Source organism: Micropterus salmoides, unplaced genomic scaffold, assembly GCF_014851395.1.
Source record: "Micropterus salmoides isolate LMB-PRFRI ecotype aquatic unplaced genomic scaffold, ASM1485139v1 Ms_hic_scaffold_7, whole genome shotgun sequence".
Lineage (NCBI taxonomy): Eukaryota > Metazoa > Chordata > Actinopteri > Centrarchiformes > Centrarchidae > Micropterus > Micropterus salmoides.
This window is the reverse complement of record NW_024044459.1, coordinates 4846763-4874543: the sequence shown is the minus strand read 5'-3', so window position 1 is coordinate 4874543 and position 27781 is coordinate 4846763. Positions and strand designations below refer to the sequence as shown.

At 39.5% G+C, this 27781-nt stretch overlaps 3 protein-coding genes across 3 annotated transcripts; all 3 read right to left on the bottom strand.

Moving 5' to 3' along the window:
- Nucleotides 1–1309: 1309 nt before the first annotated feature.
- On the bottom strand, nt 1310–8828 carry tm2d2 (TM2 domain containing 2). Its single transcript, XM_038703634.1, has 4 exons — nt 8463–8828; nt 7963–8050; nt 7772–7887; nt 1310–4036 (listed from the first exon to the last, which is right to left on the bottom strand). The coding sequence occupies exons 1-4, from the start codon at nt 8717–8719 to the stop codon at nt 3823–3825; spliced, it is 675 nt and encodes a 224-aa protein (XP_038559562.1). The 5' UTR covers nt 8720–8828; the 3' UTR covers nt 1310–3822.
- A 5891-nt stretch (nt 8829–14719) lies between these two features.
- On the bottom strand, nt 14720–17319 carry LOC119891152. The gene is made up of 3 exons (XM_038702497.1): nt 17214–17319; nt 16648–17093; nt 14720–15392 (listed from the first exon to the last, which is right to left on the bottom strand). The coding sequence occupies exons 1-3, from the start codon at nt 17287–17289 to the stop codon at nt 15096–15098; spliced, it is 819 nt and encodes a 272-aa protein (XP_038558425.1). The 5' UTR covers nt 17290–17319; the 3' UTR covers nt 14720–15095.
- Nucleotides 17320–18207: 888 nt separating this feature from the next.
- Nucleotides 18208–19941, bottom strand: tbx3b (T-box transcription factor 3b). Its single transcript, XM_038702496.1, has 4 exons — nt 19365–19941; nt 19005–19272; nt 18570–18716; nt 18208–18431 (listed from the first exon to the last, which is right to left on the bottom strand). The coding sequence occupies exons 1-4, from the start codon at nt 19685–19687 to the stop codon at nt 18237–18239; spliced, it is 933 nt and encodes a 310-aa protein (XP_038558424.1). The 5' UTR covers nt 19688–19941; the 3' UTR covers nt 18208–18236.
- Nucleotides 19942–27781: the final 7840 nt, after the last annotated feature.

Here is a 27781-nt window from a genome sequence, read left to right as displayed (position 1 = left end):
AAGACATTTTTATGCGACCAAAATGTTATAGTTACAGTTACACTTCCATGAACTGAAAACACACTGTAACAGGTCCCCATGGTAGCAACTTTCCAATCACAAGGTAGCTACACCCTAAAGTATAACCTGCTTTATCATTTATTTTCCTCTAAATGGGACTATAATTTACTAAATAAACATCATACTGTGTTGAAGAAGACATGAAACTACAGATTGAGATCAAAAACCCATGAGGAAAGTGTTTACTGGGGTAATAAAATCAGACTTCATTTTGCGACCGGTGGAGTCGCCCCCCCCCCCCAGCTGGTCATAAGAAAGAATGCAGGTTTACGGCACTTACCCATGTGTGATAAACCCTGCCATATTTAAATATCAGGGCTAAATGTGCTCCAGTTAAAACATTTTGAGCACAGCTTGAGAAAATTAGCGTGAGTGTGTGAAAAGTGTCAATTGAGTCTCACAGTCAACGCGTGAGTTTGCAGCCCTGTTTTAAGTTGTTGTGGGATGAAAAGCACAGGTGAACAATTGTATTAATGATGGCTCAGTTCCATTATGAAGGTGACCCTATTTTGTACTTCATCACCCTGATGGGATGTTGGTGTAATATTCGGCTACTATTATACAGTATGTAGCTGTCTCTTTGTTCCAAAAGCTGTAAAGAAAGCAAATAAAGCCGTGGAGGGCGGGAGTGGATGAACGTGGTGGAAGAGTAAGTGCCTATACGGGACGCTCAAAGAAGTAAAGCGAATGAGAGTTTGACAAGGTTATTGCACAAAAATCATACGACAGAGGAGAAATCTGAAAGCAGCCTGAGCAAATCTGAGCAAACAGTTTGAGCAGTAGAAAAGCAAATCTAAGCACAAGTTAGGCCTGTTTGAGTGCCAGAGTGGGATTTTGAGGGGTTCTGGTTGTAATGCTTTACAACATCTGAACGTGAAATCAATCCCATGTTCTCAAATTGAAAGACCAGCCTCTTGAATAAAGATAGGAAAATAATCCCACATCATGTTGTTGCTTATATCTATTTTTCATTTGGAAGACAGTATCATTTTAATGCAGGACACCTGTAGAGAAGTGTCTGCATTTGTTGAGTTTCTTTACAAATGTACTCCATTTTATCAGTGTTTTCCACTGCTGTTCAAAATGTTGATCATATGCTGCATCTCTGGAGGAATTCAACATTGCCCTACTAATCCAATCTTCTAAACTGAGTCGATATCTTAAAGTACTGAGTAAGGACTTTGATTGACATTCTACTCTGCACAAACCAGGGCCCATTATCTAACCCGAGAACCAAGAGAACACACTGTACCAGATACTTTTTATTGAGTCACAACTGTGGACAAATACAGCATGAGACACTTTGGATTCCTTCTCACCATCACAATAGAGGAAAGTGGAGTTTCCAGGAGCACATGTAGCTTTAATTAAAAAGTTGAAGAGCACAGGGAAAAAAATCATTAACTGCCACTATCTCTCAATTTCATTTCAAATGGCACGTTTTCCTTTATACGTTCAGGAGAAACATACACATTGAGATCATTTGAAAAACAAACATTGCCAAATCAATATAAGACTCAAGGATGTTTCCAGGAATACGTCTTTTCTGACTTAACACATGCAATGCGTAAAGTAAATAAATAAATAGTACGGCAACGCTTCCCAAGTGAAGCTTCTGTTGGGCAGATCAGTATTATTTACAGATTCTTACAAAGGCCCCCAAGACTCCAGAACATTACAGTTTTACAGAGGCATGAATATTGGATGTTTCAGCATGTTTTTTTAGTAATATAGGGCAGATCTGCAGAGCTGGATTTGGATTAGAAAATGAAATAGAGCAAAGAATTACATTTGGATTAAAGGAAAGATCTTATAAAATAACAACTCTCATTTCTTTTTGCAGGTGTGTAAGACAGTATATAAACTGGCATTTTTGTGAATTAAGTGGAAAACTGCAATATGTAAAGCAGAGTTTTAATTCTTTCCACTTTAAAGGTGTTTAGCCAGCTGAAAATATATTGCATTCTACATTGCTGCTGCTGCAGGAGGAGACAAGTCGACACACTGACATGTCTTCTTCAACTTTTTATGACCTAGAAGGATTTTATGGATCCTTAGGTAATGAAACCGGCTGTATCTACGAAAGAGCACATAAACCTTCAGTTCAGGTAAAGATGAGAAATTTTACAAAGTGGAAGATGAAGATTTTAAATTTTTAATGTGAGACCTGGGCCTCGCTGGAGAAAGTCAATGAAGATCAAAATTTGTTAAGTTAGAGACATTTAAACAGGGTCAGGCTCTACACATGAATGCAAAGGAAGGATATGCTCCCACACAGCACAGATGCAATATGTCAAGGTAAAGGAAATGTACTGCTTTAGCTGTCTCAAAACAGTCTTAGAGTCGCATTAAATCATCATCTTGTCAACGTGACTTATGTCCATGTCTTGTGTTCTTGCTGGCTTCAGGCTGTAATGTTAATCAGTCTAAGTACAGTTTGAACACACTGAAGCAGCAGAGAAAATACAGAAGTCAGAACGCCTCCAGTAGAAGAGGACAGCGAAGGGTCAAAGCTGGGCTGTTTGGTCATGAAGAAGGAAAGCTATGATGATAATTGTGTAGGATGTTGCCCTCAAGAAATCACAGAATATTTCTAAGATCATTGCTCAGAGTTGAACTGGAATGGAGGATTCATGGTCAGTATGCAAAATTATGTATGTGGACAGTGACTATCAGCCTGGCTGTATCAGCATGTCTACATCTGAAATTAAGAGTGGGACTGTAGCTACAGAACACGTGGATTCCCATCATTTTCAGGACATGAGTACTAATTACATTTTGTAGGATTTCAGGTCACTTTTACACCTGTAGTTCAGCTCATTTGGTCCAAACAAAGGGAATAAAACGTAAATTGTTGCCATTCAGTTCTGATTTGGTTTGTGTTCACACTGGCTTTATAAATATATATATAGAGCTGTTCAAATGAAGTCATATGGATAGACCGGTAACTCAATGATTGGACATTTTCAGTGATGTCATACTGTGTCATTATTGCTGTGTGGACTTACATGGTGAACTCAAATTTCACAAAATAACAGCAAGTCATGCTGCACTTTCTGAGCCTTACGCGCTTATTTATGTTCTCTGGTGTCATCACGAGCTTGTAAAGAAATAACCAATTGTTGCAGGAATTGAAGAGCGAAACTACTATTTATTCAGCGTACTGACAGTAAACGGTCAAGAAAACAATCTTATAAGCAATGTATTTATTTATGCAAGTCATTTGGTAACCGTGATAACACGTGTTCCTGCCACCTTATGAGTGCGCTGATTTTCTCCAATACATCAGTTCTTCGAGAGATGTGTTGTGCTTGTGTCCCTCTCCGTGTATCAGTCAAGTCAGTGTCAACATAAAGCAGACCAGAACTAAAAGGCAACATGACTCATTTCTTTCCAGACCATATAAACTGAACTACAGGTGACCCAAGTTGACAATTTAGTATTAAAGGTAGCAGTCATCACTGTTGCTCTGGCGAAAGCGGAGTATAGTCATTCTTATGCATTCTCAATGTGGGAATTTTCAAGTGAATTAAATTAGAATTAAATTTACTTATTCCACATTTTTCTCGGGAGCCCAGGGAACCTCAGGGGGCCCCTGGACTCCACTTTGCACGGCTGAGCTATAAATCCCCTTACAACAAGTCAGCCCACAGATTCATAACCATGGCAGGCAGAGGCCAGTGCCCTGGAGTTTTCAATATTTAACTGATAATATCTGACTAAGAGTTGGCCAGAGTCCTCGGTCACGCTCCGCTGTCCGTCTCAGTAGTAGGTGCACCAGTTGCTGTAATCGCTGGGCATCAGGCCTCCAGTGATGAGCAGGATCAAATCCACGAACCACCAGATTCCCAGGCCTCCCAGGGTGAGCAGCTTCCCGACAGCAGTGCCGGTGTGGCCCAGGCAGAAACGATCCACCCCAAAACAACCCAGGAAGAAGGAGTACAGCAGCGTGGTGATGAAATAGTGTCCGGTGTATCTGTGCAAAAGATGCAAGAGGACATTTAATGCTATTTAATATCACATGGAATGAAATAGGAACAACAGTGCAAACAAAATAAATCACAAGCATTTAATGTTACATTTAACTTCTTCCACAATTTAATACCTTGAACCTTAATATGATAAAGATGAAGCAAACCACAAGACCTTCATAGAAGCTAGCGCAGAACACTTGCAGTTTTGATCCACAAGGAGCGGACACAATAAAAGCAACACCTGTTCTGTACAATGAAAGGGGTGGACAGACTGTCTGAATGGAAACTAAACATTATAAGCTTCACAAAAGTAGCATTTATCCAAGTACTAGATTGCAGCAGTGTCTTTGTGCAGGTGCTGCTTTGATTGTGTTGAGCCCGCTGGATGTCTCTGATCTCTACGCAGTTGCTACAGAGATTAACCTCGTGCTGATAAATGCAGAGAGATGCTGGGAGAGTGCGGTGTACTGTGAAAACATGGCAAAAAAAAAGGTCAAGTAATGGTACTACATTGCCCTCTAGTGGTGAAGTACAGATGCCACAGATCTGGATCAGTCCCTGTACAATTTATAATAATATACAAATATAATAATGTTTTACATTTCTCAAGTAATTCAACCAAACTAATGTCACAAATTTACTGTTTACAGGATGATCCTCTCGAGTTCTTAAACTCAACAGGATTATTTTCACGATTAATTCTTTAGTCTGTAAAATGTCAAAATATTTTGAAACATGTCTACTTTCCAGAGCCCAATGTGACTTCTTTAAATTGCTTCTTTTGTCTAACCAACAGTCCAAAAGCTAGAGACTATCATAAATGACGTCATAATGACAAAGCACGAAATCCTTAAATTTAAGAAGATGAAACCAACAACTGTCTCACATTTCTTCTTTTAAAAAATGACTAAAGTTGTTAATCGATTATCAAAATACTTGACAATTAATTTCTTTTTGATCGACCAAACTGTTTCAGCTCTAGGTGGTGCACAATAACCCCCCATTCACAGTACAATGCTGACTGTGAATGTGGCAGGGGACATTATTCGGCTCTAGCAGAGTTCTGCACTCCGTGGACTGACTTCTTGTTAGAGGTAGGTGTCACACCATCCCAGAAACATATCTACACCTACAGAGGGGCAGTTATTTTAATAACAAAAGCCAACAACAATAAAAGCCTGGACAGAGTGCAACTTTCCCTTCTCACATCCCTGCTCTCTCTCCTTATGTTTTCCAAACATGATATGGAAATTAGAGCCCAAATGATACACGATTTAAGACCACTACAGATTTAGATTTTTTTATATCCTATATTGTTTTCTTCTTCTTTTCTTTCTTCTTTTCAGAAAAACTTAACTAATGGAAATTCAAGTCCCATGCTGCGACAACAAAGCTTTTTCATTATAAAGCAGACTGCTACACTACATCTTCAATATATCCATCATCATCAAATGTGCTGTCAATCTGCCTCGCAATGACTTAATATGAGAGGAAAAAACTATACTGTCACTTCACATGTGAAGCATGAGGTGTGACTTATAGCAGAAAAAGAGGGGGAAAATAACAAACTACGCAATTACACTCTAGGCCAATTGGGGCCAATTCCTCCCTATCCATTATCCAGGTCCCTTGCCGCCCCCCATCAAAAAATATATTTGATTGATTTTTGTTATTAAAAACATAGAAAAAAAACACACAATTGAATGACAAACAACATATTAAATACTTTCCCAGGTAAAAAGCCATGTGAAAAGTAATTATATTTAACTAATAAGTGAATGTTCCTCACAGAAGCCAGAAACGGTTTTCTTGGATGGGGCACTTAAGTGGGTGGTATAAAGGTCCTCCCCCAGAAGATTCTGAGCATTAAACACATCCTGCATTCTGGTACCAATTTATGGTGGAAATATCTTAGTATATAAAAGGGAAACTCAAAAGTCAGGTGTCAGGTGACAATTCAAAATATATAAATATAATGTAGTAGTAGTAGTAGTAGTAGTAGTAGTAGTAGTATGTAATGCTCTCAGGTATTCTTTATTGCTTTTAAATATTTTTCTCCTGTAGATCAACTTATTTAATAACACTGCTGAGTCAACACACATGATTAAGTCTTATCTCCTCTTTTGTGTCTTCTGTGGGGAAGTAACCCATTTAAATTTATTGTGACCCCTTTTCATCCCAGTAATAAATTAATCTGTTTTAATTCAGTTTTTGACTTTGTTAGCTCATCTGTTAATAACTTAGTGTTTCCCACAGAATGACAGTGTAACTGGCGCACGGGGGGTGTGCGCGTGTGCAGTCGATATTGACTACCAGCTATATACAGTGTGCTAGCCTCAACACCCCAGCTGTATTCTAACATTAATTTAGCTCTCGTTATTAGCTAGGCTCCTTACATGCTTGCTAATAATTTTTTAAGCTGGGTCTCCGACATTGACAGCGGTGTGTTGGACAGATTTGTGCAGTTGAGGGAGAGGTAGAGAGAGAGGGACGTGCGAGAGGATGTGCTGCGCGAATACGCACTGCCTGCAGCTCTGCAATCAAGTACGATTTTAAATAGGACTAGTAAAAAAAAAATATCTGCTATATATATATCTGCTCATGTTCAAAACTTTCTGCACATTCAGAATCTCTCCCACATATCTGAGTTCTCTGACATGTAAAGAAAAAAATCGTAATAATAGAAGACCAACGTCATTAGCCTATTTAAAGAGAATTCATAATATTTTACTACATGCCCTATACTGCATCATGTTACCGATTTGCTGGAAGTTTCCCCTCAACTGTCTGACAGACACAGAACTGGATGAGACGAGGAGGTGCTCATGCCGGGGAAAACGGAACTAACCGACAACATCTGATCAGGCAGAAATCTCACCTGTTAACTTCAGCACCTCTGATAAAGTGCAAATTACAATCCCCAACAGAGCAAGTCAGGGCTTCAGTTTTTAACGTTACATTTTTATAGCCTACTGAAACTACAGTCTATGTCCACTTTGGCACAAACTGTCTGCGACTCACAGCGCGAGGTGGGTCCACGTCACTCGCTGGTGCAGCGAAGTTGCTTTCAGGGTGCCAAGAAAGAGAGCTTCAATTTTCCGGAGTTTACACAGTAAACGCCATGTGAGTAACATTTTAGAGATGATACTGTGACTTCCCGTTCCCGTGAAGGCAGCACCACAAGAAGCTGACAGAGAAAAAAAGCTGGCCTGTCCGATTCCTACAGAGCTGCAAACAATGATTGTTTTCATTATGGGTTAATTTGTCGATTCATTTACAAATTCTATAAAATGCCAAAGAATTAGGCCCGTGGTAGGTTGCTTGTTTAGTCAATAACTTGGGGTGAATTATAATAAATGCCACAGGTGTTGTTGGTTAATTTCTGGTTGAACATACAGACAGGCTGCCGTGGAAGAATGTCTCCTGTGTGCGTCTCCATTTTTCAGTCGTAAATTCAGTAATTTTAGCTACCAGCCAGGTGGCAAAAGAACATGTGAACATGTCAAAGGTTCACCACTTAAATAATTAATTTTCCAGTTTTTTTTTTGCAGACAAAAAATAATAATCACAGAGATTTTACCTGAATATTAAATTGAAACATCAGCTGCTCCAAATGCAGACGTGTGTTTTAACGATTCTAAGAATTAGCCTAGCACATTAAATCAATACAGGCTTGCATAAAGGTTGGTGAGACAGTTTTGGCACATGCAGATGTGTAACCGTTGTGTGTCTCTTACTTTATGCATGGTACGTTTCCTCTGAGGAATTCTCTGGGTCCAGCACACTCTATATCATCAAGTGCAGTGCAGATAACCGCTGTGTGGTTCACCTCTTTTTGAGTCTGGCCACCCCACTAAACATAAAAAGAGTGAATAAATCAAGTGCTGAGTGATTAACAACATAACATGTTCTTACAAACAGCACTTACCCCAACACAACCATGGCCCAACTCCTGTAAGGCGCTGTGGTTGCCTGCGTGATCCACAGGTTCTTGACAGTAGATGAACTCCTCTGGTCTTCATCATGTATCAAATATATAAGGAAGGACAGAAAGTTAACAATGTAGCATGCCACTGCTGTGAAAATGACTGATAACCTACATAACTGATAGCGTTAGATGCTTTTGTTTCCGGTAGGTAAAACACCAGAGCTGGATGTAAGGGCTAACGTTTATTCATAGGACCTTACAGTAAATACGGCGTACAATATTACCAATGAAATACCAAATTTCAATTCAGTTAAAAGTGTCTCCACTCATTTTAATTTGCCTTATCCAATTATACGACACATTTTTAAAGTATTATAGGAAATGTCGGATGTTAAACGGCGCTGCTTTGGTTAACTGGATTTCTGAAAACAGTGCGCGTATAGTTAGCATTAGCTAACACGCGATAGCATTGTAGCAAGACTACTGTACATGTTACTTACAGGTAGCGGCAAAGGACGACTGGTGACGGGGGCTTGTACTCATAGGGCTCTGTATAATTCGTACTTTCCACCGGTTTTCCAACATCCGACGGCTGCTCGCTGTACGGGACGGCGGTAGCTCCCTGACCAGGAGAAGAAGCAGGAGTCTCTGTTGTCGATGAGTTTTGGGAGTGAATTCCTTCCAGACATTGTAACAGAATCACCGTCAGTAGCAACAGGAATTGTCCACACAACAGAATATAGCTGACTGAAATCATTGTCGCCCTCAAATTACTACACCCATCCTAATAAACTAGCCATCCATAGTTTAACTAGCTACCTACCAAGGTTTGTTTGGGTCTAGAGCTTATGACGTCGTCAGAAAGCGCCTTCTTTTCTTCTTCTGTTCCTTTCCGGTAGACTAGGCTCTGTTGCTGCCTCCCACTGGTGATGAAGACTGTCCACTTTAAGGATCTCATCCTACTGACTTCCTGACCTATATTTTCCAATATAGGCCGGTGGATTTCAGAAAGTGAATTAGTTCCAATGCTCTCTCTTCTTGATTAGGACTATCACTCATCAGAGTTTTTAAGATAATAGTTAAACCCCCAAATTGTTTAGACCCATGACAACAGTCTCCAAAGTGCATGATAATGTTTGACAGACTCCTGTACACCTAATCTGGCCAAATTAATCTGATTTATCCAAAACAAGATTGTTGTATTCCCAGTGTTATACAGCTTCCTCCCTCTGGTGTCTTTAATCCACTTGCTACCATTGTTGGGTCAGTCTTTCCTTTATGATGCTATGATACTCCAGTCTGTCAAAAGGCACCTCTACCTCCACCTTTTCTCTACCTAAACTTGCCTTAGCATCTTCATCAGCAGCCCCATTCCCCTCAACCCCAACATGTGCTGAAACCCTCGCTACACCCTCGCTACACCCCCTCCTCTCTAATCCACAAAACATTGTTAACATCTCCCCAACTAAATCTAACCTAGCCCCACCTCTTTCTTCCCCTAGTGCCATAAAGCCAGACAGTGAATCATAACAAATAACAACTTTTTCCACCTCAGCTTCTTCCACCCACCACACCACCCACAGTATTGCTACCAGCTCTGCCGTAAAAAGTCCATCAGGCAGTCACAATGTTCAATTCAATTCAATTCAATTTTATTTATATAGCGCCAAATCACAACAACAGTTATCTCACAGCGCTTTTCATAAAAGAGCAGGTCTAGACCGTACTCTGTGATGATATTTACAGAAGCCCAACAGTTCCCACCAAGAGCAAGCACTAGGTGACAGAGGCAAGGAAAAACTTCCTTTTAACAGGCAGAAACCTCGAGCAGAACCATGGCTCAGGGTGGGCGGCCATCTGCCTCGACCCGGTTGGGGGTGAAGGAGAGAGAGAGGGAGGGAGGGGGAGAGAGAGAGAGAGAGAGAGAGAGAGAGAGAGGGATGTAAGGAGAGAGAGAGGGGAGGGAGGCAGCCTACACAATATACACACAGAGGTACAGACAGTGAAGGTGATGTTGCTATAGACTAAATGAAAAATGGTACAGATATTTATAATAGTGTTAATGGTAACAATCGTAATGTTAATGATTATAATAACAATAATAACAATAAGACTAGCAACAATAGTCGTTGCAGCAGAGGGTGTCGAGCAGGAACACGGGGGCAGCAGGTGACCCGCAGCCACAGATCCAGACTCCACTGCTCCAGAGCCAGAAAACCTGCAGGAAGTGATAGGAGGAGGAGAGAGGAGAGGGACGAGAAAGCACAAGACTACCAGAAAGGGGAGAAGTTGTGTTAGTAACATGCAATAATGGGATGAGGTTGCATACAGAGGGAGAGAAAGTAGAGGAGAGAGGAGCTCAGTGCATCATGGGAAATCCCCCGGCAGTCTAGGCCTATAGCAGCATAACTAAGGGATGGTTCAGGACTCACCTGAGCCAGCCCTAACGGGAACCGGACCCAATGTCTGAAATTAATATGGGGATAGCTGACAAATCAAAGCCCACTTTCTTCTACATCAGTATAAAAATATTTATGTAGCTATTCTATTCATTCCTAAGATGCTCCTGTACATATTGTGCAACATTCCCTAGCCTACTCTTCCTTCCTACATCAGATTCAGGCAACAGCAAGTGAGGGATAGATGACCAGCAGACGTAAGGCACCATTTTTTCTCTTCATATGTCTTTACAGAATGTAAAACACTATCCCTGTTAAGCCTGCTCTCACCCTTTCTAGACTCCCATCACTGCTAGCACAGAGACTGAAGGAAGAGCTGTGCCTCATTTTTCTTCTTGTACATGTATGTGCTCAATTGTTTTACTCTTACTATGTTTAATGTTTGTTGTATATGTAATGTTAAAACGGGCATTGGAAATTAGCAGCAGCTATAAATGCTGTTATGCTGTGCACTGGAAAATTGTTGTACAATTTTCTTTGTTTATAGCATCTATACCCATCAAATAAACTTTTTTTAAAAAGAAGAAAAAAAAGAAATCGCTTGCAGTCCATGCAGAATATATTCTGATCACCTCCATTCCTTTTCTGCTCCTGTTCTTTTTTCACTGCTGCTCATTCATCCTTTCTTTCCATTCTCTGTCTTCAGCATACGACAATCCCTAAACATCTCTATTTACATGTGCAAAAAGGAGTAGGAAGAAGTAAAACTTATGTACTCCTACCCCTTTATACCCTAAATGTCATAATAAACAATAAAAATTTTTTAACAAAAATAATAAATCCTTAATCAAAGAAAATACATATTCAAGCTATATTCACGCCCTGCGATGGACTGGCGACCTGTCCAGGGTGTACCCCGATGTCAGCTGGGATTGGCTTCAGCCCCCCCATGACCCTGTACGCAGAATAAGCAGTTGACGATGGATGGATGGAAGGTATGTTTACATACATATATTCACACAAACACAAAAATATTTGCACACATACTTCATATTAATTTCAATAGAAGGTGATTATAACAACTGTACTTCATCTCTGTACCTCTTGAAAATAATTTATTTTGTCATTATCATAGGTTGGGGAGAATTCAAAATCAATACATTGGGAGATAAATGTACATCTTGCCAAAAAGTGCAAGAGTGAGGACAAGACCAAAAAAAAAGAGATCTATCTCCCCCGACTTTATGAAGAGTCACACAACAATGGCAGCACCTATGGAAGCACATATTGTAAATGCTTAATTATCAACTAAAAGGCAACCTTAATTTATTTGCCTGTATTAAATGGAGATAATACAAAATATCATAGTAAAACCTGATCTGTAAGTAAATTGATATCAACACATGCTGCCAGTGGTATTAGGTAGCTTGTGACGGTAAACAGCGTCTGAAAGTCATCTTCTCCACACAAAAGTTCTTCAGTTTGTCACGTTCAGCCATTTGTTCAGCAGTGATTGGAACGCAGCATAATTCTCACACAGCCAACATATTAGTTTTTATGTAAATAACCTGTCTGTAAGAGCCATTTTGACATATATGGTATTTGCTAAGTTGTTGTTAAACACCTGCTATATGTTCATGGGTTATGCAGAATTTCTTTTTATTTTTGATATTGTGTTTTTGTACCTGCTGATTGGGTGGGTTAGTAATTTCGCTGCACATAGGCAGGAGGAAAAAAGTAACACGGGTGAAGGGAGGAGAGATCTGCAAGAGCCCTGTATTGTAACAAGTTTTTGACCGTGTTTTGCAAAATGTTTTTGAGTGACTTTTGGTGAACTGTACTGGGCTGGTAATGGACCAAGCGTTTTTGTATACTCCGAATTAAAAAGGTACACTCAAATTCTTCTTGTCACTTTTTCTGGATTGGGTACTCCTGGAGTGTGGATATTAGGACACACATGGGTGGACACGCGTCAGCCTGGGATGGACTTCTTGCAGAATAGTGGCCTTGGACTTTGTCATGAAAATGGCCACGACACTGTCCTTCTCAAACTAAAGACATTCAAAACAGCAGTAGTCAAAATACACAATGGGTAAGGAAAGCTGGAAAAAAACATTTTTATTATTGACCTGTCAGATAAACTGCCAGGACCAACCTCATCAGTAGTTGTATTATTTTATTTTATTTTAAGAATGTTTGCAGTCTCTGAATTGTCTGTTACAGGCCTTTGGTGAATGCCACACAGCAAGAGCAAAAGCTCTTCAATGAAACAAAATATTTAAAGTTTCTATAGACAACATCATGTTGTTGATGATCCAACATCTAAACCAATCAGCTGCTCGATCAGGGGAGGGCCAAGCATTTCCCATCATGCCTCGAAGCTTTTGCAGTCGGTGTGGGAACTCCATGGTGGAGAGCAACTGCTCCTGCAGGTCAGAGCAAGTCAGTTATCAAGTCTGACAGAAATCTGACCTGACAGTGGAGGCACTGTGACTGATTCTGTGAAGGCCTGGTAGGCCTACATCTTGATGAAGCCTGATATAATTTCTGAGACATGCTAGGCCCTCGATAACATAGTGTGTGTTTGTTTAGGTAATAACACAAAAGAAGAATTCCTTTTAGTCTAGATATTTTTTGTATCATTTTTGGGCTCCAAGCTGAGGAGAGCCCCTTAGATTTTTTGGACAAATGCCTTTTGTGGTCCTTCAATATACAATTTAATGAAGTTTAATTTATTTAATACCATTGTGGTTGTGAAAAATGGTTTGACAAATTCCTTCCATTTACATAGAGAGAAAACGTTTCTATAATTAGTTCTGGGGCACTTGTTTGAGTTCTAATTTAGTCAGTTGAGTGAGTTTATAAGCAGTTTTTTCTTTCCATAGGAGTTGGCTTGAAAGAATTACTCTAGTATAGAGTGAAAATGTAACCAAGCATATAGTTCAAAAAGAGAAATGTAATCCAAAAAGAAAATCCAAAAAGTTAGTACTACTTTTTTTGGGGTGTCTAAGGAAGGTGTTGGGGGATTTTAACTCATGACCTATATGTCTGAAATTACAGGCGAGAATGGATATTTCAAAAATATTATATAGGGTTTTTACATAATGGCATCAACAACTGCAGCTGAAGGTGATGATGGCCATGTACGTGTTAGTGATTGAATGACACTGGACCTCAAATAATTCCTTGTGAGAGTAAAAATGTGAGATCCTTTAAAGAAAGCTCTCTGCCGGATGAAGGTGATTTAAAGTATGACATTAGTTCCTTAAAGGCCCTGAAACCATGTTTTCTTAATAAGCTTGTTACTGTGAGTGATGGACACTGACGTGAAATGTTTGCTGCCAAAGTTTCAACAGTTTTAGTTATTTCACATGAGAGATTTCTGTATTTCCGTTTTCCCCTCTATGCTCCTCTCACTGGTTTGAAATAGCCAAGGCTCAGCTGAAAAAAGATCATGCCACATACTTCCATGCACAAATCAGGATTGAGCAACATTTGAATCAGAAGTCCCTCCCCTTCCACCACCATGGGACTTTATTTCAGAAATAAGGTGTAGTCTTTTTGACTGCTCAAAGCACTTTACACTACATCACATTGACCCCATGCGCACACATTCATACACTGATGAGCAGAGGCTAAGATGCCAGCTGCTCACCAGAAACAGAGAGTCATTCACACACAGATGGTAAAAAGCCATCGAATGCCATTTGGGGTTCAGGATCTTGCACAAGGACACTTTGACATACAAACTGGGGGAGCTGGGGATCAAACCATTAGCCTTCTGTTAAGTGAATGACGTCTACCCCCTGAACCGCAGATACCCTTAAGAGACAAAAAATGTTTTGATCCTGTTTGAATTGTGAATGTTTGACAATTTAAAATATGTGTCAAATATGTCAAGAAGCTCTCAGTTTGTCATAAAACTGTTGTATAGTTAAAAATAAATAATAAAACTGTAAAAATAATAATATAAAAAGACCACAAACCTAAAAGGTAAATATGTGACAATAACTGTTTCTCTCAAAGACTGAGGCTAACGTTAGAGAAGATAACGTCAAAGAACTTCCATGTGTAGCTGATGTGATAAAAAGACCAGCAGTCGTTGGATTAAACACATCAGGTGAGACACAGTTGTGTGTGGTACATAGCTAGCTAGTAGCAATCAAGTTACCAACATTAGCTAGCACTACAGCATTAACATGTTTGGATTTAAAAACAATTATACAAGCGGAAACTTTTTGGAGAAATGTAATCATTAATTGACTCAGTCTTTCAATTTCTGAGGAGAAAAAAACACAATCTCATGGCCGATTCCGATAAACGATTCTTTAAATGCAAAGAAGCTGAACTGTTTTAAGCTATTCATTTCAAATGTGTGTGTGTGTAAATGATACTATAGTTGGCAAATAACTTACTTTTGGCTTTATGTATTGCTTTATTTGTTTAATTTGAATTTTTGTTGAAAGGTAACAGCCATTAATTCAGAATCCTTATAATCCACTGAGCAGTACCAAACCAATAAAATCACTTCTTTATATGTTAATTATAAACTGATACATTTGCTGAAGTAAAATGTGCTTTGCACCACAGGGATTCAGTCTTAAGTCATGTAAGATGCAGATGTATAAGACTTTACCAACACGCAAGTTTCATTGTGTAATAGGTTAGGAGTCATTCCCACAAGACATGCAGGGATACTTTTAAGCAGCAATAAGTGCTCTCAAGTCAGTATTTTCATTCCCTTGTTGACTCGTCTTGACTGCAGTCAGTTTCAGCGTCGTCCAATTTCTGGTCTGTTTTGGGTAGCATTAGCAAATCAGAGGCGAGATTCTGCAGTCCACCACCACCCACAGGAGAAACAGATGAAGATATCATCGGAGAGGTTACATAGTCCCGGCCGTGGACGCTTACATAGGGTCTGAAATCCACTCTGGACCGCACTGGCGGGATGAAGTACTGGGCTGATGGTGCAGAGAAGCTGGAGTAGGGATAAAAGAGAAAGCCTCCAAAGTGTGAAAGGCTCACCAGGTCCTGCAACCATGGGACAAACACATACAACAGATTATCAGCTGTTCTTTAAAGAATAAAAGTGACAGCCCAGATCTGAATAAACTTATAATGCTAATATCATGGTGTAATAATGTAATAAGTAATGTTATATAAATGACTTTAAACAGGCAATCATGCATGAATATTATTTTTTGCAAAAACTCTATAATCAAAACAGCAAAATATCGTTATATTTAAATGACACAGATTTTTTTTTACAGTTCAAATAAAAAATAACAAACAATATTCATTCGCCAAGTAAAGTCCTTCATATACAGCAGGTACACAGAGCAGATAAGGGGGATTTTCAGGTAATTCATATTTAAATTAGCACACAGCTTGGATTCAATTATCAACATTAATTAACTAGATACATTACTCAAGTACCCTAAGTACAGTTTTACGTTACTTTATGCTACTTTCTACTTTTACTCCACCCCACCTCAGAGTAAAATATTCTTCTGCTACACTGGACAGCTGTAGTGACTACAACCAGCCAACATTAAAATGCTGCTTACAAATTAAAGAGAGTTGCACAATTTTTTAATCTGTCTTCAAACAAAAGTCAGATGGCCAAACATACAATTATGTTTTTTGCTTGCTCCGATCATTCCTCCTGTTCATCCTGGATATTAAACCCTCATGTGCTTTTAATGTCAGACAAAACACACAGTCCTTGTTCTGTGTAAAAACGTAAAACCAAACTTGTGTAACTGTCCTTCTACCACATCTTAACAAGGAAGCACAAAGAGAGAATTTTACACTAAAAAGAGTAACTTTGGAAGATGCCCACTTGATTTGTCAAATTCAGACTGCAGAAACCTGTAAAGACCTTTTACTTGTACTTTACACTCATTTCAATTAATTTGCAAATTAGGATAATACATGAAAAACAATGACGTGTTTATGAAACAGTTAATGGTGAGAAAAAAAATGCTGCTTACAAATTATTGTGCATTAGTAATAATAATAATAATATTCCAACATTATAATATATAACCTCTACCAAAACACTGACAGGGGCCATTCTCTTGTATAACGAGTACTTGAACTTTTGTTACTTTAAATACATTTTACTGCTACCTCTTCTGTACTTAAGTACATAGCATATTTTCCTATGGAGTTATCTTAATACTTTTATTTAAATCTTCACTTAGGATGACTCAGGAGTAATAATGAAGTGAGTTCTAAGTGTGTCACGTGTTTTAATAAGTGTTTCCCTGTTTTGACGGTGTACCTGTACCAGCGCATGCTGTTGAAGACTGATGGGAAATCCTGGAGCTCCTGGTGTCCTGACAGCTGCTGCCAGGCTCAGTCCACACAGCGCTGCTCTGTCCGTGGTGGCGCAGCTGTTCCAGGTGTTTACCTGAGCAGAGTGGAGAAGACTGTTGGGGATGCTCAGATCCTGCAGATGTCTGTGTAATTCCGTTGCATTAACACAGCTCTGCACGGAACCACTGCATAATTTGCACAAGTGTTCCTTCTCGGAGTCGTGCGGCTGGCAGCAACCCGCTCCATCAGTTAATGTACTGATGACATGGATTTGACTGGGGTCCATTCCTCTATGTGTCCCAGTTATGAAAACCTTTGGTTCACTTTCAGTTTCCTGGTTGGTTTTGCACACCTCTTGTCTAGGACTGTCCTCAACATTAACATCTTTGTCACTGTCACTTTCATGAGGATCTTGAAAAAAAAAAGATAAATGGGAAATTAGTTTCGGATGACTCACAGAATGTTAGCTGTTGACAAAATGAGTATTACATTAGGTGGAAGTAGTGTCTGTGAAAAACACATTTTCTGTACCTGAAGATTTACAATAATCAGAGTATTGTGTAGGTGAATCCTTTACAGGTGCAGATTTCATGTCAGTCATCCGCATCTCTTTCGACTTTTGTGATGAATGCTGCAGTTTCCTAATGTTACAACAGAAAGGACAATAACTGATTTCATAGGAGAAAAATCATTATTTTAGAATCTGTCTGCAAGACATCACTTAATTGAAAGTGGAGCATTTATGCTGTTTATTTGCCGTCTCCTTAAAGTTGACAGTTTTGTTTGTCTGCTCAGAGGTGACATCACTCTGGAGTGGCTGTTCAGCAGTATAAATCTGACCACATGATACTGCAGCACCATCGTGTTGACTCCTACGAGCTTGGACAACGATTTTTCTCTGTGTACAGTTAAAGTAGATTCTCGCTGAACCAATGTGCGACTTGTGCTCCTTGAAACTGAGAGGACTTTTCTCCTGCTGCTCTGGCACTTTTGAGGTTGAAACAGTTTGAATTCGCACTCATTTGGCTGCAGCCTAAACTTTGGAGATAGCTTTCTGTGGTTGTTCAGGATAGATTCAGAAAAGGATAGATTCAATTCATGTGATCAATTCAGCATTAAATTGTTTTCATAGCAAATTCTAGCAACATAAGGGTGAAAATAGCCTATATGATTCTGTAATTTAACATTATTAGACTGATTCGAGTGTTTTCTGCATGACAGTTTACAGAAAATATGACTTTTATATATAAATATGACATTTAGGTGTATAAATAAAATATGAAAAATCTCAATTGTTTTTTTGGCTCTTCAGAGCAGAGAAAAATTTAGAACAGCAATCTATCTATAGAAAGCCTTTCTGCACAATGTGTATTTTTTCTTTTGCTACTTTGTAAAAACGTAGGCTATAGTTTTGCATGATAATACTACCTCAAGTAAGATTTACTTCCTGGAGGCAGAACTTCTGCATGTAATTGTTTTATTTCTGCGTTATTAAAGGCTCTGAATGCTCTATCCAGCATCAGTTCTGTGGCACAGAGCAGGCGCAGCCGAACTCTAGTAAAGAAAAGAAGGCCTCCACCACCATAAAACAATTCTGGCTTTTGTATACTGCAACAAAGTTTTTAACTGTTTTTGTACGGAAATCGATGAGTCATTTAAACCAATAACTTGCCTCTTTTCTCTTCTTCCGTTTCCCGTGTCTCGAAATCCCTTTGCGAAAGGATTGTTGTCTATTTTCAGCTGTGTGATCTGAAAGTTGGTATAAAGGAGAGCAACATAAAACCAAAATATCTATGGCTGATTATACATTACACCTGGATATGCCAAGAGTTTCTTTTTTGTTTTTTCGACTGCAGGTTGTTATACAGTAAAAAAAAAATCTCTTACCTTATCATTCTGGTAAGCTGTTACTGCGATGAAATCTGTCTCAGAGAAGACATATGTCCTAAAAGTGCTGTAAGGCAGTTTCAGGATGTCATTTGCCTTAACTATGTGAAATCTTGGCTGGTATTTGTGCATCGAGTTGAGAATTGTCTGCAAATAAAACACGGTAATTCAATTAAACCATATTTTGGGAAATAGTGTGCAACAAAATCTCCCATTCGTCTCGTTTCATGATTTTAAAATGGAATTAAACTATATACTACTATAGCAAAGACATTTATTTTTAAAAAAAAATTTAATTTAATTTTGCACCACAGCAAATCAACTGTATTTAATTGTTAGACACTAGACATCCTGCTCAAGCCTACCATAAACTGATAGTTCATGGTTATTATATGCTAAAATCTGTTTAGAAGAAATGCTAAAATCTAAACGTACAAATCCATGCTTATCGGATATGTTGTTGGTCAGTTTCAGCTTGTGGAAGTTGACAAGTTTAGACATCCACTGCTCGCCCGTGGCCGGACTGTCCGGGTGGATGTACATGCGTCTGGGCATCTCCGGGTCCGCCTTCCCCGCCACCATCCACCGGGAGTTATGAAACTTATATCTGCAGTCATCCGCCGCCACGATGTCCATCAGAAGAATATATTTGGCTTTTCTGTCCATCCCGGTGCACCTGGCCTTGAGCGGCGGAAACATGCGCCTGTAGGGAGAAGAGTTAACTGCGTGAAGCAGGCATTCATTAAAACACTGTACAACGTCCATACAGGCTTTATTATTACACATTTACTGTACCTCCCGGATTTTGTAATGACCATTTCAGTGCCGCATTTGTGGAACTCTCTCCAAAGGTCGCTGGCTTCCAAATAAACTTTCGGCTCATCCTCTGTCAGTCCTCCTCCCTCCAGAATTTCTGGAGGCCTGCACGAAATCGAAGACGTTTGAATCATCGGGTCCGCGCTGGCATCCAGACTTGGTTCTGATGATCTTCGGGAGGATAAGGAGAGGGCTGAGAACAGCGAGGGTCCGGCCAAGATAGTCCCGTGAAGGGCCGCATCTCTTGTTGCAAAGCCCTGTGGTACTTCGGCTGGGACGCACGGCTCCAAGAAGCTGCGCATGGTCTCCACAGGAAAATACACTTTTACGACTCTGATTGGATTATACTTGGGTTACCTCACGTTGATATTTGCGGGACAAACGTGTCTGCATAATTAAATAAGTAAAGGAAGCAGCTTTAATACTATTTTTGCTTTTTCTCGGGATGTTTTGTCTTAGAAAAATCCTGCCCACAGTCCAGTGCTGATGCCTCCCAGCCTGTGTCCAAGCTGATTTGCTCCTTGACACATTTGGACTCAGCATGACACCCAGCAGTGGGTGGAGTTTATGTGCAGGAAAATGCTACCTCAAGTTTCTTCATTGACTGATGAAGCTGTTTGTGGTTAAAAAAAACAGCTGTATTAATCCTAAAGCAACAAGCCAAACCTGGACCACCCGAACCTGCACTCACATTCAGTATTTTAGGCACAGACGTTCTCTTCAGTTTGTATGAAGATGCATTAGACTCTTATGAGTCTAATGCATCTGAGGGTCCCACATGTACACTGTGATGAACACTAGAACTGCACCATCATGAAAGTGAGTGACAACCCAACATTCTGGTCCAAACACTGACTTTTTGTCTTCCCACATCATTCCAGTGCTTTGTGGTTGGATTAGTTTCACTGATGTGGTCTCTCCTCCCAAGCAGGGCTGCATGGGGACAGTCTGCAGGGATTCGGCTCTGTGGAGGTGCCAGCGATTGTCCTGGCTGGATTAGGCTCTGGGTTTGGTTACAGGCTTTTTATTGCTCAGTGGTCCATGATAGCAAAGGGATGTCCCAGAGAAAACTCTCTGTGAGTGAGAGCGGCAGGTTCAGGATACATATGTGCCACCCATGATGTTCAGCACTTCAGGGGCTCTGCAGTATATGTCAACATGAGGAGGAGGTGCTCAATGTGAAGTCACGTAAAATTATAAAGTGTGAAGAAAGACAATTACTCTGTGTTGCTTAAACACAGCCAATATTACTCAAATTAAAGTTACTTAAAGTAGGCTTATGTGTTTTGCTGCTGATCAGTTGATCGGACAAAATAGTGATTCAACACATACATGCAGCGTTTAACCACAGAAACACACTGTCAACGTTGATAAAGGCTCTAGGATGTGTCTAAAAGCTCAGAGAGAAATCTTGTGGACCATGAGCTAAGATTTTTGAAAGAAGAATTTCCCATGTTCATTATATTACATACATATCACACGTTAGGTACATTACATCCATTACACCATTTTAAATATGTGATTAATGTGGTAAACAACCTTAGCACGACACAAGAACATTGAGGTTCAGAAAAATCCTCGATTATGTTTCATTGTTTGCTTTTACATCTAATGCCAACATTTTTCACACTTTCACTTTCCACAGTATGTGCATGGCAACTATGGTATCATTAAGATTAGGGAAACAATGTGGTTATGTGGTCGTGTTTATTGGACAGGGAAAGATTGTGCTTTTGGTACAAAATGGTGTGGCAGATCCCCCCTCTCCATGGATCCATGGTGTGACTAAGATTAATGCATTGAAAGCACATACAAGGAATGTGTGTGTTATGCCAAGAGAATATTGTGAAGAGAGATGCTACAGTAACATCAAACTCTACACATGGATTGACTGACACATTGAAGGAACAGGCGTGGACTACTGAATTTGACAAAATTACAAAGCTGATCATCTTAAATTACTGATGGGATATGAATGACCCCTGTCTAGAGAAGGTTCATCGCTCTGTTGTAGTTGTTGGAACCACAGAAACACAGCGGCGTTACAGAGTGGAGCTTCTCCAGCTTGTACTTAACTGAAAAGCATTCATAATAAGTGTGACTGGGAAGATTTCAATGGGCCATCTTTGACATGGATGACAGGTTGTTTGTGTCTGTGATGCACAGGATACAAAAACAAAAACATTAGCTTTAAAACTGAAAATCTATTAAATCGTATTAAACAGGACTATCACTGACTTGTGGCAATGAAATTGGTTTAGTTTCCTTAGAAATTACAAGAATCGCAGTCACTGTGCTTAAAGTTCAGTGTCAATGACTGTCCACTTATTTTTAACTGGTTACCACTTCTAAGTAATGGCCTTTGGTGAAACAATGGTAAGGGGTTACGACAGTTTTTGTAAAAGCAACACAATGAGGCTTCTATTTCAGTGAGGACCTTGCTGTGAAATCAGGAAATACCTCACACTGGACCTTTTGTTATGGCTTCCCGATGGCTCTCTGATCAGATGCCTAAGTAAGCACACTTCTTATTCAGAGGTCATTCAAGATATGCGGTGGGTGGCAGAGCTGTTGATGACCCAATCTTTTTCTGGCAGAGAAGCAGGGGAAAACCCTGCCTGTCCGTCAGCCAACTTCAAAGAGCCAGTCAGTAATCTGAAACAGGCCCGAGAATGATAGCAAACAAGACGCCTGGCTGTTATTTGTGGGTTTGGCCCACAAGCTGCGTGTGAAACCTGTCACTGAGGATAAACCTGCAGATCTCCACTGGGTCACTGCCCAGTAACACATTCTCCCTAGTAAAACCTCCACTGGACCATTTTGGGTGTAGGGATATAAGTCAGTGGGATTCATCCTCTGTGAACCATGAATGTCTGTGCAGAATGTGGTGCCAATCCTAGATGTGGAGATAAGATTGAGTGAAAACTTGCTGCTGTTGCGAGATGGAAAAGTGGTTAGATGGACCCTAATGGTGGACCAACCAACCCCCATCGCCATCACTAGAGCCTACATTCAGCAACCAGGAAGGGTGCTCATGTTTTCAAATAGCTGAATGTTTTCACCAGTTAGTCAGGATGTAGTGGGAGGTAAGTCCAGTTCGGTGACTTCAACGGCTACGGAGATACTACATGGAGAACTGTGGATTCTCCTGAAGTTGGTGAACCCTTGACTTTTCCTTTAGTGCAAGTATGAGGTTGACATATCGTAGGCTGAAATATCTCAACAACTATCAGATGGATGGCCACGAAATTTACAGTAAAAATTCAAGGTATCTAATGACTGGTCCTCTAGCGGCTCTGTGAGGTCAACTTTTTATTCTTTAGTGAAATATCTCTATAACTATATGATGGATTTCTGTGAAATTTGGTTCACGCAGTCATGATCCTCAGAGGATCTCCTGTCTTTTAATCTAGCCCCATCATCAGGTCAATGTGTTTATTTGTCCAACACATTGGTTTATGACCAAATACCTGCAAAACAAATCACATTCCCATCCGCCTCAGTGGTACTTTGTGTTTAGTTCCAATTAGCATATGCTTGCAGGCTAAGGCGTTAAACACAGTGAACATCAACATGCTCGCATAATCATTTTAAGCATGTTAGCATGCTGATGTGAGCATTTAGTACAGCCTCACAGGGCTGCTAGCATAGACTCGTAGTCTAGTTTTGCTGAGGACAATGTTAAGACTACCTTGCTGAAGATGGAAGCTGATTTCTTCCGTTGAGTGTGACTCCAGCTTTTATCAGATAGGATTTGGGAATAATGCTCTTTGTCTTGATGCACTGAGAATGCTTCAAAAGCCTGCTATGATATCATGAGAATACTAAAACAACAAAAGGTAAGTACGTGAGTAAGTAAGTAAGTAAGTAAACTTTATTTATATAGCACCTTTCACAGACAAGAGGGGTCACAAAGTGCTTCACAGTAACAAATAGAATAGGTCTCATGCAGCCGGTAAGACTATCTAGATAAAAGATAGATAAAAGATTTTTAAAAGAAGAAATGTGCAAATTATAATTTTGAAAGGTGAAAATAACACTCAAAAAGACAAACTTTAGCAACTGTTTCTGTCCATCAAGAAATCAGAGCTACTTAGTTATGGTTGCTGGCAACTCTTCCTTGCATCCAAAGTCAGCTTTGTCAGCTGTAGCGTCGTTTATTCACAATCTCATAAAACAGGAATGTTACTTTGCAATCCAAAACATCTCTGATCAAGTCTTTATTTCCTCTGACTGGAAATCGTCTCCACAGCCAGGGTCACTGGAAAGCTTCCAAACCGCTCTGGCCGCGCTGTCTCCCTAACACCTCTCATGTTTGGACAGTTGAACGTTGATGAATGGCCTAATGGTAACATGTTAGTGCGAGTGAACATAGTTGGGCTTCGAAGGTGGGAGGAATGTAGTTTAACAGCAGAGCCGAGGTGCTGAAAGAGACGAGGCCTGAGTTGATATCATAGGCACACACACAGCGGCCACATGTCTTGTGGTGGGGCAGACTGGAAGAGGAGCCATGAGAAAGTCAAGTGTAGCCCGTCAGCATTAGTGTGCATTCGCTCTTTCCTCGCGGGGGTTTAATCGCTGGACATCTCTGGAGTGTTCACACACAACGCAGTAACGTGAATAAAACAACTCGCCATTACTACAGCTGTGTGAACCCAAAGTAAACATTTTGCTGTGATTAAATAGCAATAAATGGATCAAAACTGATACCAAAATAACTACAATATGATGCAGATTTGTTAAACATATGAATTCATGCTTTGTCAGGTCTGTCAGCAAGACAACAACTTTTAAAATGTTTGTTTTCTGAATGGAGTTTGGATCGATGAGGGCTATGCTATGCTAACTTGGTCACAGTAAAGTACAACGATAGCAGGAATAAAGTTACATACACATGTTTTCTGAACTCACCAGGTAGTTCAACCTCCTCGCTCTATTTTCCCCCAGCAATGTCCAGTTTTATCTGAGTTTTATAAAAATATGAAGTAGTGCCAAACGACGCTAAATACACTGGAACCGGATGTGCACAGAAGTTAGCTGCTGAGAAGCTCCAGTGAAGATAAATCAACGTTGTAATCTCAAAAACTAAAGTAAAAAGCTAATTTAATAAAAGCAGTTTACTCCAAGCTCCTCCCTCGAGCAAACAGCGTAGTTGTCAGGGCAGAATCCTGTCTGACCACAGGTGTTTATTTGCCCAAAAGCTGGAGCGCTGCTCCCTGCTCCTCTAGCCCAAGTTTAGCAGCTCTCAGCCGGCCTGCAGATTTTCAATCGCCCAATCTGCATGGCCCTCTCCACGCAATGGACGTATGGACAATCACAACATTGATAGGCGATCGCGACTCATGAGTTGAAAATATTCACTTCGCGCCACCCGACAGGAAATCGCAGCTCTACGCATCTTTGCATTGACTTTGTATGTAAACTCACCGCCCCAAACGCTCTCGCTTCGCTTTTGGTCTGAAAGCACCATTAGACTGCAGTGTGTAGTATCATCTTCAGTCCAACAAAGTGATGGAGATCTGCTTCTGTTACACATTTAAAATATAAAAATTTTACACCAGCCTCCCCTTTGATTTTTTTGTTCAGAGCACTGTGAAGGCATCCTTTTTCCACCTCAGAAATATAGCCAGACTACGGCCAATGCTAAATTTATCTGTCGCTGAAAAGCTGATTAATTCATTTGTTGACACACGGCTGGATTACTGTAACGCAGAGTTTCTAAAACCACAATTAACAAATTGCAATATGTTCAGAACTCTGCCGCCCGGATCCTGACGGGAACCAGGAAATCTGACCATATTGCCTCCCGTTTTGAAGTCCTTACACTGGCTCCCCGTCAGGTTCCATGTCGATTTCAAGATCATGATGTTGACATACAAGGTATTACACGGCTCCGCAATATTTATGTGGTTTATTAATCCCTTATATGTTATATCCCTAATCCCATATATGTAGTCTGCTTACTGTTCCTCAAACGCACCTAAAATCTATGGGTGACAGGGCCTTTTCTGTTTATGCTCCTTCACTCTGGAAGTCTCTTCCTCCTGAACTTAGGGAAGCCCAGACTCTTAGCATTTTTAAAGCTCTTCTCAAGACACACTTTTTTAAACTTGCATTCGATTGCTGATGACTTTTTCTGATAGTAGTATAGTTATTTCTATTATTAATGTTGTTGTTTTTGTTTTTATTAACTTGTATTTGTTGTATTTTTCTGTGGATTGTGACTTTATGTATAGCGCTTTGAGAAGCTGCTTTTAAAAAATATAAAATAAAGTATATTATTATTATTATTATTATTATTATTATTAACTTAGCTCTAGGAGACATATTCACTGGTTGCCTTTTACTTTAACTATCTTTGATATTTAAAACAACTTTATTTCCATTTAGCCCGTCCTTACTTAGACACACTCTTTTTGTGCCTCTAATTTCTGGGGGATGAACCTTTTTCATTTAAACCTGCAGTGTGGTACTTCCGTCTTCCCCTTCTGGCAGTGAGAATAATTACACAACACTGTCAACACCTGCTTAAATAGGTTCTGCCATACTGAGTTGCTGCTGTCGCTACGGTTGATTCTCGTCCGGCTCTGGCAAACCACTGATTGCTGGTTGGCATAAAACACATCACTAACAGTTGGCCAGTGCGGAAATGTTGCCACAGACAACAGATTTAAAAACGCTGTAAGAGTGATTTACCTGGAGGGGTTGTTTGGCGAGGGTGTTCCTTTATTTGTAAAGGGCATGCTCGAGCTTTATAGCATAATAGCATAATAATAGCATAATCTGAAATAACTCGTTCATCTCACTATTATTTCTTTTATGTCTTTTTTGCTTATTTGTCTAAGTGCACTTTTTAAAATTAATTTGTATTTTCTTGTTTTAATTATGTTTTTTTAAATCTCATCTGTATTATTCCACAGCCTATAGGTTATATTTCTCAGGACTATTGACATAATTATATTTGATAAAATAGTGTTATTTCATTGTATTTCTTTTTATTTTCATACAGATGGTGCTTGTAATAGAAATGTAACCTTGAGTTTAAGAGGAGGGCCTTTTTTGTTCATAAGCATTTTTATGTTGGTTGCTTATTTATTTTCTTTATTATATATTCTTTATTCTTTATTATATATTATATTCTTTATTATTAGTGTCAGAGGATCCCTTGAATACAGAAAAAAAACAAAAGTTAATAGATTGCCCAATCTGGGTGAAATTGAATTACTGACCTAACTAAATGACAAACTGCAGAACATATACACTGGCTAGCCATGCTTTATGACACACAAGGGGTGAAAACACAATAATTAAAATATTTACATAAATACTAGACAGGCAGTTTGATAACAACTTTTTACAATATTAACTATAAAGATAATAACAAAATAACTATCAACTACTTAACCTCTTTTGTAAGTAATGAGGAGTTATTTTTAGTATACACAAACAACATATTCTCTCCCCAAACCCCCTTTGTGTTGGTAGGCATTTGGTACAGTCCTGGGCACAGGTATTTAAAGGTGAAGTTTTTAGCAGCGCTATGGAGCAAAGATTTTATGAGTGGGCCCCAGAGGCGTTTTTAGGATCTTGAAACATTGGGGGCCTAGCCCAGCCCATAAAACTTCATATCTTCACATAATAATAATAAAGTTAAGTCTGTAAAGCAGTAAAGCAACAGTAAACATCCTCTACTTATACGGCACAACAAAACTCACAACAACACTATTAACTGAGTCAATTTGATGTTGCTAAATTTTAACGTCATGTGTTTAATTATAATAATATAACAACAAAACTGCCACAGTATGAACAGAGGGGTCTGGGGGTAATCCCCCAGAAAATTGTGAGTGTTAAACCTTTAATTTCCTGTGTGTTTTTCTGCACCAATTTATTGTGGAACTTATTTATGTAAAGGTGTTGCTGAATTGTGGTGAGTATTTAAGAACATTTTGATATTTTCTGAACTTTTTTTTGTATTATTTCCATCTTAAATGTGCAATTGTACTACTACCCGCCTTAGCCAGGACACTCTTGGAAAAAGAGTGAATATTTTTCTGATTTAATAAAGGTATAATAAAACAATTTAAAATCTAAAACTGTAACAGAATATAATGCAGAGCAGTTCTCAGGCATTCTGGGTTGCTTTCAGATATGTTTCTCCTGTAGATCAACTTTTAATATTATCACTGCTGAATCAACACACAGGCAGACGTGACTGATTGAGGTAACCTCTTTAAATGTGCATGTGGCACCATTTTACCTCATCAATAATAAATGAAATAATTTTAATTCAGTTATAAACTCCTGGACTTTAATAGCTCCTGTGTTTCAGCAGGTTTTCTGCTCATTTTCAAAGTTCTGCACATTCAGAATCTAACTGGGTTCTCTGACATTTC

Bases quoted from the DNA above. Each gene is read 5' to 3' on its own strand.
- tm2d2 (XM_038703634.1), bottom strand. From the start codon at position 8,719: ATGATTTCAGTCAGCTATATTCTGTTGTGTGGACAATTCCTGTTGCTA. The intron at 8,051-8,462 runs GTAAGTAACATG...TACATGATGAAG, and splicing joins GTCGTCCTTTGCCGCTACCT to ACCAGAGGAGTTCATCTACT. The intron at 4,037-7,771 runs GTAAGAGACACA...TCTTTTGCACAG, and splicing joins GGAAACGTACCATGCATAAA to ATACACCGGACACTATTTCA.
- LOC119891152 (XM_038702497.1), bottom strand. From the start codon at position 17,289: ATGCGGATGACTGACATGAAATCTGCACCTGTAAAGGATTCACCTACA. The intron at 17,094-17,213 runs GTACAGAAAATG...TTTTTTTTCAAG, and splicing joins TGATTATTGTAAATCTTCAG to ATCCTCATGAAAGTGACAGT. The intron at 15,393-16,647 runs GTACACCGTCAA...CCATGGTTGCAG, and splicing joins AACAGCATGCGCTGGTACAG to GACCTGGTGAGCCTTTCACA.
- tbx3b (XM_038702496.1), bottom strand. From the start codon at position 19,687: ATGCGCAGCTTCTTGGAGCCGTGCGTCCCAGCCGAAGTACCACAGGGC. The intron at 19,273-19,364 runs GTACAGTAAATG...TTCTCCCTACAG, and splicing joins GTCATTACAAAATCCGGGAG to GCGCATGTTTCCGCCGCTCA. The intron at 18,432-18,569 runs GTAAGAGATTTT...ACCAACTTTCAG, and splicing joins CAGCTTACCAGAATGATAAG to ATCACACAGCTGAAAATAGA.